General features: G+C 41.9%; 1 protein-coding gene across 1 annotated transcript in view; it reads left to right on the top strand.

Annotated features, from left to right (window-relative positions):
• Positions 1-5,004: 5,004 nt before the first annotated feature.
• Positions 5,005-13,913, top strand: part of LOC309568632 (leukocyte receptor cluster member 8 homolog) — a 67,836-nt gene continuing 58,927 nt past the window's right edge. The window contains exons 1-2 of the mRNA XM_082274353.1: positions 5,005-5,076; positions 11,156-11,227. Of these exons, the coding sequence (XP_082130479.1) occupies positions 11,190-11,227 (38 nt within the window). The 5' untranslated portion in view covers positions 5,005-5,076; positions 11,156-11,189. The remainder of the gene's footprint in view (positions 5,077-11,155; positions 11,228-13,913) is intronic.

A 13,913-nucleotide genomic window follows, 5' to 3' on the forward strand; every position in this document is an offset into this window, starting at 1 on the left:
TTTTGTTGACATATTATAAGAATGTCTAATCTGTAATTTGATGCCTTTTGAAGATTTTTCCATCTTTCCTTGGCTTCTTTATCCACATTAATACAAATTTTACCTGGGGTGCCCAAACTTTCGATCACCACTGTATCTGTAATGGATGTTCAACTCATTTTGGTAAGCCTTGCATGCGGCCAATTGTTGAAGGGCTTCAGATCCTAGCTACCAGGTCATAAGATATATGTGGCATGCGTGTTTTTATTGACTACACGGTTGGACTCTATCAATTTAGACTTCTGTGGAACTATTTTTATTTACATTTGCCACTTTTTGTTTTCTACTTTTTCAATGTTTGCATTCATGTGTGAGAGGTTGTCAACCCCTCTTTGGTTATTTATGAGATATTAGCACAACTTTCTTATTTCTATTTTTTTGTTTTTATATCACATGGTATGCTACTGCTTTGTCATTTGTATAGAATTTGTTTCCACAGAGCGCGGTATACGTTTTTTATTTCCATAAAGGTGAACTATACCTAGCAGTGCAGGGACCTTACTGCAGGAGGTTTTTGTTTTGTGACAGGAGTTTTACTTTAAAATGAAAACTATTTTTTTTTTCTCTTATTTTTTACAGTGCCCTGCTAAAATATTCACCCCCTTGACTTTTTACCTATTTTGTTACATTACAGCCTTAAGTTCAATGTTTTGTTAATCTGAATCTTATGTGATGGCTCAGGACACAATAGTCTAAGTGGGTGAAGTGAAATGAGAAAAATATATACATAAAACTATTTCTTAAATAGAAAATTGGCATGTGCATATATATTCACCCCCTTTGTTATGAAGCCCATAAAAAGCTCATAAAAAGGTCTGGTGCAACCAATTACCTTCAGAAGTCACATAATTAGTGAAATGATGTCCACCTGTGTGCAATCTAAAGGCCCGTACACACATACCTACCGATTGTCAGCCGTAAATATTCGGCCAACGTCTGATCGGCCGATTGTCGGCTTGTTATGATGCTTCCGACAACCGACTGCGACTTTTCGGCCGAACAAAATCTGGTCTGCATGCTATAAAATTTTTGTTGGCCAACACCAGAACGGCCGATTGTTCGTCAGTCAGTACAGATTTCGGCCGACAAAAGCCAGATGAGCAAGACTGGGCATGCTCAGAGAAGAAAAAACACACGGAAAGTTAACCATCACATGACATCACTTCTGAAGTTGGTTGTTGTTGGCCGACAAAATTCGTGTGCAGTCTTGAGCACTTTTCAACCAACACGACAGCACTGGACAAAAGACGGCCGATTGTTCGGCCGACAATCGGTACGTGTGGGCCTTTAGTGTCACATGATCTGTCATTACATATACACACCTTTTCTGAAAGGCCCCAGAGGCTGCAACACCTAAGCAAGAGGCACCACTAACCAAACACTGCCATGAAGCCCAAGGAACTCTCCAAACAATAAGGGACAATGTTGTTGAGAAGTACAAGTCAGGGTTAGGTAATAAAAAAAAAAAAATCCCAAATCTTTGATGATCCCCAGGAGCACCATCAAATCTAGCATAACCAAATGGAAAGAACATGGCACAACAGCAAACCTGCCAAGAGACGGCCGATAACCAAAACTCACAAACCGGGCAAGGAGGGCATTAATCCGAATGGCGGCACAGAGACCTAAGGTAACCCTGGAGGAGCTGCAGAATCCACAGCAGCAGAGACTGGAGTATCTGTACATAGGACGACAATAAGCCGTACGCTCCATAGAGTTGGGCTTTATGGCAGAGTGCCCAGAAAAAAGCCATTACTTTCAGCAAAAAACAAAGTGGTACGTTTTGAGTTTGCAAAAAGGTATGTGGGAGACCCCCCAAATGTATGGAGGAAGGTGCTCTGGTCTGATGAGACTAAAATTGAACTTTTCTGCCATCAAAGAAAATGCTATGTCTGGCGCAAACCCAACACATCACATCACCCAAAGAACACCATCCCCACAGTGAAACATGGTGGTGGCAGCATGATACTGTGGGGATGTTTTTCAGCAGCCAGGACTGGGAAACTGGTCAGAGTTGAGGGAAAGATGGATGGTGCTAAATACAGGGATATTCTGGAGCAAAACCTGTACTACCCCGTGCGTGATTTGATAGGACGGAGGTTCACCTTCCAGCAGCACAATGACCCCAAACACACTGCTAAAGCAACACTTGAGTGGTTTAAGGCAGTGCTCCTCAACCCTGGCCTACAGGGCCCACTAACAGGCCAGATTTTAGGTATTACCTTGGGGAGATGCAGACTAGAGTACTGCAATCACTGAGCAGCAAATTATATCACCTGGGATGTATTTCAGTTATCTTGCAAATCTGGCCTGTTAGTGGGCCCTGTAGGCCAGGGTTGAGGACCGCTGGTTTAAGGGGCACATGTAAATGTGTTGGAATGGCCTAGTCAAAGCCCAGACCTCAATCCAATAGAAAATCTGTGGTCAGACTTAAAGATTGCTGTTCACAAGCACAAACCATCCAACTTGAAGGAGTTGGAGCAGTTTTGCAAGGAAGAATGGGCAAAAATCCCATTGGTAAGATGTGGCAAGCTCATAGAGACTTATCCAAAGCGACTTGGAGCTGTGATTGCCGCAAAAGATGGCTCTACAATGTATTGACTTTAGGGGGGTGAATAGTTATGCACATTGACTTTTTCTGTCATTTTGTCCTATTTGTTGTTTGCTTCACAATAAAAAAAAAAATAAAAAAAAATCTTCAAAGTTGTGGGCACGTTCTGTAAATTAAATGATGAAAATCCTCAAACAATCCATGTTAATTCCAGGTTGTGAGGCAACAAAACACGAAAAATGGCAAGGGGGTGAATATTTTGCAAGGCACTGTAGGCCTCATGCACACAGGGTGTTTGGAAAATAGAGCTGCAAAGCCAGTTCTGACGCCAGGAAAAAGCAGCTGTAAAAACGTGCTTTTAGAAGTGTTTTTTTATTGGTTTCAATGCACGTTTTAGCCACGTTTAGCAGTGTTAGCGTTTTGCAGCCTTTCTCTGCCCTCTTCGATTTTCCAACCTCAAATCCAACTACTACAGCTTAAAAACATCAGATGTGGCCTGATGTGAATATGGCGTTAAGCAGCCTTTAGCAGCCTCAGGCGTTTACAGCTTAACGCTACAGCTAAGGAACGCACTGGCCCTGGGTTTTTTTACAGCTTGAAAACACCTATGCCACTTACAGCTCCTAAAAGCCTGTGTGTGCATGAGGCCATAGAATGACATGGAGGGGCGTTTTTAACCACTTCCCCTTAGGTGGACATCATATGACGTCCTTGGCTTTGAGGGGTGATATCTGAATGATGGGTGCAGCTGCAGGCATCATTCAGATATCCATTTTTTTCCCTTCACCATAAGAACAATCATAGCGGCTGTTCAGCTGCTTGATCGTTCTTACAGGCGGCGGGAGAGGAACAACCCCCCCCCCCCCCCCGTCGCGCTCCGGTGCTTCTACCCGCTCGCCGATGTGATCCGGAGAAGGAATCGGCCCTTGGCGGAAGCGTCACCATAGAGACTGCGAGGACCAGATGGTCTCCGGCAGTCTCTTTGACTCTTGGAGGCCCGGGCGCAACGTGATGACGTCACGCCCGGCCTGGCAGTTTTCAATACTGCACTGATCTCGGCTGAATCGTTTTCTTATTTATTTTTTTTTATTTTAGGCTTTCTAGCCTGTAAGAGAGATCTGAGGTCTTACTGACCCCAGATCTCCCTATAAAGAAGACCTGTCATTCACTAATCCTATTACAAGGAATGTAATAGGAATAAAAGTGATAAAAAAAAAAAAATTTAAAGGGAAAGTGTAAAAATAAAAAATAAAATAAACAATAAAAAAAAATGAAATTGCCCCTGTCCCCACGCAGAAGCGAACGTATGCGTTCGTCACGGCCACATATGTAAACGGCGTTCAATCCATACATGTGAGGTATCGCCGTGAACGATAGAGCGAGAGCAATAATTCGAGCCCAAGACCTCCTCTGTTACTTTAAACTGGTAACCTGTAAAAAAATTTTAAATTGTTGCCTATGGGGATTTTTACATATCGAAATTTGGCGTCATTCCACGAGTGTTCGTAATTTTAAAGCGTGACATGTTAGGTATCTATTTACTCAGCATAACCTCATCTTTCACATTATACAAAAAAATTGGGCTAACTTTAGTGTTTTTTTTTTTTTTTTTTTAATTCCTAAAAGTTTTTTTTTTTTAAAACGCATTTGAAAAATTTCTGCGCAAATGCCGTGTGACATAAAAAGTTGCAATGACTGCCATTTTATTCCCTAGGGTCTCTGCTAAAATATATATATATATATATATATATATATAAAATATATATATAATATATATATATATATATATATATATAATGTTTGGAGGTTCCGAGTAATTTTCTAGCAAAAAAATGATGATTTTCACATGTAGGAGCGGAGTGCCAGAATTCGCCCGGTATGAATGTGGTTAAGCTGCAAAAAAAAAAAATAAAACCTAAAAGCAGCTGTAAAAACTCTCTTTTCAATAAAAGAACGTTATCTCTTTCCAGTCTATCTTACAAAAATATAGAAATTATTTTGTAACTGATTGCAGTAAACGCTTTCAGATTTTCTGCTCCCCCCCCCCCCCTTCCAGTACCCAATAGGAACACTTTGCTATTCCTGTGTAACGGCCCATCCCTCTTCCTCTCTATTCATTGGAAGAGGCGCCTGCTCTTCATCAGCATTCTGCACAGATGAACCAATAGGAATTCTCTTTCCGCTAATGGTCTAACCCGAACGTGCTGTCGTCAGACGTAGGACGGAAATAGGAGAAAGGAAAAAAAAAAAAAAAGAAGAAGCAGCTACGTAGTGGTAAGACGGACGGTTGCCGACATTTTGTTTTTTTGTGGAGTTGTCTCTTCTAATAGGATTCCAACGGACGGGAGTCACACAGAGCTCACCGACTGAGGACTGCGCGGGAAGAGCACGGGGGAGAGGAAACCTCAACACCGACCGAGAGAGAGAGCGCCGCCCGAACACCCGGAGGAGGGAGAGGCCTCCATTTCCTGTGTGAGCTGACTGAGGTAATGTCCACCCAGCCCCCCCCCCCCCCCCTCTCCTGTGTGTGCCGCCACTATGAGGGCTCTATACTAGGTCACAGCGCTGTGCTAACCAGGCTGATCACACTCCTCACTGACCGCCTCATTGTACAGGGAGATAGAGATATACATTACACTGTCCAGGTGTGTGTGTGTATATATATATATATATATATATATATATATATATATCTCACAATGCAGGAGATGTATACATTTTACACAGCGCAGGGATATATAATATATATTTCTCCCTTCACTGTGTATCTCTTTACATATATATATATATATATATACATATATATAATTTTACACACACACCCCTCAAAATTAAAGGCCCACCTTTAAACACATCAGATCTCAATGGGGTAAAATCTCATGCTGGATGGAGATATATATATATATATATATATATATGGACTGGGTAATGTGTTCGGAATGAAAGGATGCCACATCGTTTGATGGAAATTAATATGATCAACTTACAGAGGGCTGAATTCAAAGACACCCCTAAATATCAAAGTTAAAAATGATGCAGCAGCTAGTCTATTTTGCTGAAATTTCATTGCAGCAACTCAAAATGGTAGTCAGTAGTTTGTATGGCCCCCATGTGCTTGTATGCATGCCTGACAATGTCGGGGCATGCTCCTAACGGGAGGACGGATGGTGTCCTGGGGTATTTCTTCTCAGATCTGGACCAGGGCATCACTGAGCTCCTGAACAGACCAAGGTGCAACCTGCTGGCGTCAGATGGACCGAAACATAATGTCCTAGGGGTGTTCTATTGGATTTTGGTCAGACTAGTGTGGGGGACAATAAGTGGTATCAATTCCTAAATCCTCCAGGAACTGGCTGTATACTCTCACCACATGAGGCCAGGCACTGTTGTGCACCAGAAGGAACCCAGGACCCACTGCACCAGCATAGGGTCTGACAATGGGTCCAAGGATTTCATCCCGACACCAAATGACAGGTATCCATTGTCGGGTTGCCTTTGTCTAGCCTGTAGAGGTCTGTGCGTCCCTCCATGGATATGCCTCCCCAGACCATCACTGACCCACCACCAAACCGGTAATACTGAACGATGTTACAGGCAGCAAAACGATTTATTCAGCTTCTCCAGACCCTTTCATGTCTGTCACATGAGCTCGGTCAATCTGCTCACATCTGTGAAAAGCACAGGGCGCCAGTGGCGGACCTGCCAATTCTGGTGTTCAGTTGTGGGAGATGACTGGCAGGAGCTGGCACCTTTTCTGTCTGATGTTCTGTGCCAAGGGAGGCAGCTCCACATGTGCTTTGCCCTGGCCATACCTGCGCACCTAAAATCTCCTCTGAGCTTTATACACAGCACATGAAATCTGGGGGCACCAGTTATATACCCAATGTATACCTAAAAAGAAAAAAAATATGAAACGGAGCAGCCGAGAGGAAGAGTTTCAGGAGGTGGGCAGGAATCGCTGTGCCATAGGATATTTAATGCAATTTCCTCACAGGAAGTAATGCTAGTAAGTAGCTATGTAGAGTTGCCTAACAGCTTTTACTTTGCCAGAAAGGATACCTCGCAACTGTGTACAAGCCAGCACAAAGACCAAAATCCTGTTTCTAAAGTGATTACATGTTGATTTTAGTTTTAAGATTTAAAATGAATATGAAATGTAGTTCCCAACCATTAACTAGACTAGTAAATTTAATGAAATATAGTGATGTCACCAATCTAAACCTCACTAGTCATGTCTCAAGGTAGCCTGGTTCATATAGGTGTTTTTGTTAGGCCTAGTCTTGTTTTTGTTCTTTAACAAAAAAAAAAAAAGGGAAGACTTACAAGATCTTTAAATAGCTTCTGTCTAAATAGCCTCCTATTGAATTACAGAAAGCAGCTGAGAATTCACTGGAATCTTTTTCTAAGTAATGTTTTCCTCCACCTGACATGCTTTTCACATTTCTTTGTGAAACCTAAATGCATGATAGGCAATACTTAATAGAGACCTAAATATAGCTTCTACCATTCTTCAGTATTAGTCCATATGGAGGGATGTTCAGCAGTCCCCCCACACATATAGTTGAAAGAATATAATGAAATACATTTTAGGAGTTTTAAAGATGCCTCTAGAACCAGCAACACTACTTGTTCATTTTTAGTTGGCTTAAGTCCTATTTATTGACTCTTAGTAAGGATAGATTCACATATCATATCATAAGAGCAACGTGCTACACTTTAGCAGACACCCCCACATATTTGCAACTGTGGTGTGCTTTCAAAAAAGGGGTCGGGACTTCTATCCCCATGTTTCTCTTAAATCAGTGCAGCGTGATTTTAAAAAAAGGTGGGGGAGTAGGGCAGCCCATTAAAAGGAATGAGCTGCTTTCACTGCGAAATACATGCGCAGATGTGAATCGAGACTTTTTGTTACCAGCACCCGTGTTTTCGTTTGGTTGTATGTGAGGTATGCAAATCATCTTTGTGTATATGGACTTAAGAGAAGTATGGCTAAAGCTTGTAAGCAAGATATTCATCAATGGGAATCCATACATGATAACGTCATGTAATCGCTGACTGTTCACTAAACACAGTGTTCACAGGAGAAGCGCACTGCGTGCCCCAAACCTGGAAGAGGCACAATTTGTGTTTGTGTGTGTATATATATATATATATATATATATATATTATATGACTAATGGGCCATACACACTATAAGGATTTTCTGAAGACTTTTTCCTTTAGACTTACCAAAACCATATAATATGAGGTCAAACCTAAACACTTTCAATTTGTATGCAATCTGGCAGGCCCTCGCACTACATAGAAAAGGTAAATCTGAAGGAAATCTAACCACAAGTTGTATAGTGTGTATCCAGCTTTAGTCTGCAGCTGGTACCCCACCGCATTAAATGTAATGTTGTGTGGCAAGTGGCTAAGCACCATCTTCAGTGTAAAGAGGGACAAGGAGTCCTGAAAGTGCTGGTTTGTCCCCCACAGAGCCCTGATCTCAACATCGAGCCTGTCTTGGATTAATTACATGAAGAGACAGAAGGATTACATAGAAACATAGAATGTGTCGGCAGATAAGAACCATTTGGCCCATCTAGTCTGCCCAATATATCTGAATCCTATGAATAGTCCCTGGCCCTATCTTATATGAAGGATAGCCTTATGCCTATCCCATGCATGCTTAAACTCCTTCACTGTATTTGCAGCTACCACTTCTGCAGGAAGGTTATTCCATGCATCCACTACTCTCTTAGTAAAGTAATACTTCCTTATATTACTTTTAAACCTTTGCTCCTCTAATTTAAAACTGTGTCCTCTTGTGGTAGTTTTTCTTCTTTTAAATATGCTCTCCTCCTTTACCGAGTTGATTCCCTTTATGTATTTAAAAGTTTCTATCATATCCCCTCTGTCTCTTCTTTCTTCCAAGCTATACATGTTAAGGTCCTTTAACCTTTCCTGGTAAGTTTTTTCCTGCAATCCATGTACTAGTTTAGTAGTTCTTCTCTGAACTCTGATTTGAGGCAGCCTACATCCACAGAAGATCTGTGGTTAGTTCTCCAAGATGTTTGGAACAACCTACCTGCTGAGTTCCTTCAAAAACTGCATGCAATTGTACCTAGAAGAATTGATGCTGTTTTGAAGGATAAGGGTGGTCACAACAAATTTTTGTTCGGATTTCTCTTCTGTTCATTAACTTCTTCTCATTTTGTCATTCTTAAAAATAAACTATTACCACTTCTATTTCTGAAAGCATTCTTTATTTTCCAGCAGTTCACACCTGCCTAAAACTTTTGCACAGTACTGTATACATCCACGAATATAATTTTAATTAAAATTTCTGGTGATGGGGTTGTGCATCAGAGGTTTTCATATGCGACATAATATTCTGTAGGTGAAAAGATGGTGTATGCGACATTCTTTTAACATTATTTGTTAATATATATGATTACAATGAACATGTAGAGGTTGATTTTACTAAAATTATAGAGTGCAGCATCTTGTGCAGCTCTACATAAAAACAATCGTCTTCAGGTTTTTAGTTAAAGCTTAATTGAACAAGCTGAAGTTAGAAGCTGATTGGCTACCATATACAGCTGCACCAGATTTTGCACCCCCCAGTTTAACCACTTACCGACCGCCCACCGCCTATTTACGTCGGTCCTTTGACGCTAAATACCGGGGTTATGGCAGATCTGCTGCCATAACCCCGGTATTTTTAAAAACGGTGGGCGGTCAGCTTTCACATAAGGGTGGTCCAAGCGGCAGATCACCCTTATGGTGCGGCGGAAGAGGTGCCCCCGGCCGGTTTCCCCTGCTTACTGGACTCACTGGCAGCGGGGAAAAAAACAATTCTGTCCCGGATCCTCAGACAGGAAGTCGAGTGAGGGCAAGATGGCCCTCACTCAACTCTATGGTCTTGGAGGACCTGAGCGACGTCCAATTTCATTGCCTAGCAACCAGTTTAAAGGCCGATTTTGTGTAGTTGTGAGGTCTGAGGTCTTTTTGACCCCAGATCTCACAATAAAGAGGACCTGTCATGCCTATTTCTATTACAAGGATGTTTACATTCCTTGTAATGTGAATAAAAATGATCAAAATTTATTGATTTTTTTTTAAAAAAAGAGTGTAAAAATAAATTGAACGCATACGGAAAACCAGCCCACATAATGTAAACGGTTTTCAAACCCCACATGTGAGGTATTGCCGCGATCGTTAGAGCAAGAGCAATAATTTGAGCCCTAGACCTCCTCTGTAACTCTGGCAACCTGTAGAAATTTTTAAAGTCTATGGGATTTTTAAGTACCAAAATTTGTCGCCATTCCGTAAGCGTGCGCAATTTTGAAGCATGACATGTTGGGTATCTATTTACTTGGCGTAACATCATCTTTCACATTATGAAAAAAAAATTGGGCTAACTTTACTGGTTTCTTATTTTTTTAATTAAAAAAAAAAAATGAATTTTTTCCCGGAAAAAAAATTGCGTTTGGAAGACCGCTGCGCAAATTCGGTGTGATAAAAAATATTGCAACGATCTCCATTTTATTCTCTACAGTCTCCGCTTAAAAAAAAATATGTTTGGGGGTTCGAAGAAGTTTTCTAGTAAAAAAAAAAAAAAACAGATTTTAGCTTGTAAACACCAAGTGTCAAAAATAGGCCCAGTCTTAAAGTGGTTAAAGAGGAAGTAAACCCTCCTCTGCAACTTTTACCTATAGGTAAGCCTATGATAAGGCCTACCTATAGGTACTGTAAATATCTCCTAAACATAGACTGTTTAGGAGATGTTTGCTTTGCATGCAGCCAGTGACATCACTGGCGCATGTGCTCTGAAGTAACGGCTGCCCGTGCCGTTCCTTCATTGCCATGTGCCGTGAACAGCGGCTCCCGCGCCTCTTTAAGTATTTGAACCCTGGAGTGTTGGTCGTTTATAGTGACACCATTAATAATAACTTGTTATATTCTTTGAACTCTGTTTACAGAAATACTGTGTGTTGTCAGCCCACATGATAGGATCTATGAGCAGAGTGCATTTCTGGTAGATCAACACGTGTTTTCTGTACCTGCAGGGTCTTTAGAGGTTTGCCTTGACATATGCTTGAAAGCCAACTCTGTGCTTTGCTTCCACCCCCATTAGGCACCATTTTTTGCATTGTGTCCTTTTTATACTTGCTCTTTCTGAAAGCTTCATGCCAGCCATACTAAAAGGCCCTGTAGTGCTTCCACACCACAGTAATACAAAATCTATGCCTGGGGTGGACAATATAATATGGTCTGTTCAGGAGCCAGCAGGATTTTTTTTACTAGAGAACGCTAAAAGTTAGGCGCCAGCTGTAATTCTTAAGGTGCATTGGTTGCCTGGCTTTTGGGGTTTGTTCAGCCCTGATTTAGCCATAGGCGGGCTTTAAACGTGACTGACTTATCCATAAATTTGCAGAGGAGAGTTGAATACTGTCGCCCCCCCCCCCAATTGAAACCTTCCTCTGTAGTAAATAAAGTAATGATTTGCAATCAGTAGTATCAGCTCTGTTTTTTTTTTTTTTTTTTTTTTTTTTATATCTTTTGCTTTTTGTTTAATAGGACTCTCCTCGGAGATCTCATCTTAAAGATAGTAATGGCTACTAATCTTGGAGAACCGCTTAATCCTGAATGGTATGTATTGTCTTTTTGTTTAATGGCTTTTCCCCTACTTCTGCATCCTTTTAGTCTTTGTACAACTAATCAGTATTTTTGTATCAATATTTTGGTAAAAAAAAATTGCTGTGTTCCGTGCATCAGCACAACTATCCCAAAGGAAAGCTGCAAACGTGATCTCTTAATATAAGATAATCTGTGATTGTATACCTTCTCAACTGACAAAATGACACTTTCTCCAAGTTAAAGCGGAGTTCCACCCAAAAGTGGAACTTCCGCTTTAAGTGCTTCCTGACCACTGACATGGCACATTTGGCATGTCATTTTTTTGGGGAGGGGAGCGGGTACCTAGATTTGACAGGTACCCACTCATACTTGACTTAGGCAGCTCGAGTGGAAGTTCTGCCCCCCCCTCCCTGCAATCTTCTGGAACATGTCACAGGTCCCAGAAGTTTGCCCAGCCACTAAGGAAGTGCAGCACGACTCGCGCACCCGGCTGTCACAGCCAGGTGCCCACACTTGTGATGCTGGGGCCACAGGGAGAAGAGGGAGAAAACAGAGGCTCCTGCCGGATTGCGGTATGGCCAGGTATGGTCCGGGGTGGGTGGGACCGCTTGCTCGTCCCCTCCTCTTTCCTGGCCTGCCGGGCTGCATGCTCGGATAAGGGTCTGGTAGGGATTCTGGGGGGGCACCCACACTGTTTTGGTGTGGGGCTCCCCTCAAAATGCATACCAGGCCTCATTTTGGCATGAGTTTCCCTTCAAGATTCTCTGAGCGCAAGTTACACCACAAGTCTCATCATCTTGATCTGACTTGTGATGCCACTTCCATTCATATCAATGGGCTGAAAGCCATATCATACGGCTCCTAGGCAATCATTGATTTTGAATGGAGGCAGAAAAAACGCTGCTAAAAGCCAACATGGCCAAATGTGCAATAACGCCAATGGAAAAGGCTACCAAAAGCATGTTTTTCCAGCTGCTTTTTCCTGGCGTTAGAAGTGGCTCTGCAGCTCGTTTTTTTTTTTCTGACGCCCTGTGTGCATGAGGCCTAAGGGGGAGTAATACTACCTACCCTTAACCTTTTAACAATGCAAAGAATGCATAAAAAAAAAAAAATTTACGCTCTTATTTATACTTTTAACATTTTACTAAGCAGAATCCCACAGTCTAGTTTGGCTGAGGTTGTCAGGGGTGCCACATATCCAGGTACAGTAAGACATTCGGTTCTTCTGATCAAGCTCTGGCTCTTCCACCAAATAATTGGCAGTTTGGTCAGCATAGTCATGTGCACAGTAAGGGGGAGGCATCTTCCAGAGTCCTGAGCTCTCCGCCTCCCCCCTACAGGGCAGTACCCAGCAGCAGGTACATTACCGCAGATTTAAAAAAAAAAGGGTTTGTACTTGTATTACACTTAATCTTGACCCCCCTAATCTTGTACTATTTGGAACTGCTTTTTTTTTTTTTTAATGGCTGAGTCACAACAGTGGCAAGGTCTTCTGCGCCTTTGAAAATCAGTCCATTCTTGGATCGCTTTTCAGAGGCAGTGAAGAGGTGATATGTTGTCTCCTCAACTCCCTAAAAGCAACATTACCATACTGCAGCCATGTACAATGCACACGGTTGCAGCACAGACTTATTCATCTGGGGGTATACATCCTGTTGTGGCCTCAGTATGTGTCTGACTTCTGCAGCTAAAGGGAGAGCAGTTAGGGGTGGTAAAAATGCGACTCAACTGCATAGATTTACCACCCCACAACCCTGTATGAAATGGTCTATGGTTAACAACTCTGGCTGCGTTTAGGGCAGCCTATTCATTTCAAAAGGCTGCTCTAGCTGGAGAAACACGGGTAAAGAAGAATTTTTTTTTTTTTTTTTTTTTATTGCTCTGCACTGAAAACGCACCACATTTACCAAATAGTGGCACCCCTGCACATCAGTTAAAAAGCAGTGTGTCTGTATGTTGGAAATGCACACACATGTTCCTGAAACACAGTGATGTGAACTAAGCCTTAAGGCCCGTACACACGATACGAAAATCGGAAGGGAAATTTCGTCCGAACGATCTGCCGTTTTTTTGGATTGTTAGTATAGTGCTTTCGACAGCCGATTACGGATTTTTGGACGACAAACTGGATGTGCAGGCTATAAAATTTTCATCGTATGTCAACATAACACCCGATTTTTAGTACAGTTTTCGTAAGACTAGCAAGACTAGGCATGCTTAGAGACGAAAGAACAATCCCACACGGCATCACTTCTGAAGTAGAATTCTGTCGTACAGGAAATTTTGTATGAAAATAACCTTCACTTTCCACATCAGACTAGCATGCAACAAAAAACGGACGACAGATCGTTCGATAATCTGATCGTGTGTATGAGGCTTTAGACTGGGGTACCTCATGCCTGAAAATACTTTTCAAGGTGCCCTGACTGGAAAAAGTTCCTCTTATGGAAATCATCAGAGCTGGATCTTTCTATTTAATATAGATCTATACAGTGGTTATAGAAAAAAATCACCCCACTTAAAAATCACATTTTGTTGCTTTGCAACCTGAAATCAAGACCGTTTTTGTTATCCAGCTTTATGTAAAGCCTTTGAAATTGTTGTGCTGGTCCACAACTTTATCCCGGAGATCCATCGACAGTGCCTCGCCACCCATAGTTGATTGTTTGCCTTAGTTGCACTACCAGGGACAGAAATG

This window comes from Pelophylax lessonae (genome assembly GCF_965119305.1).
Source record: "Pelophylax lessonae genome assembly, chromosome: 12".
Classification (NCBI taxonomy): domain Eukaryota; kingdom Metazoa; phylum Chordata; class Amphibia; order Anura; family Ranidae; genus Pelophylax; species Pelophylax lessonae.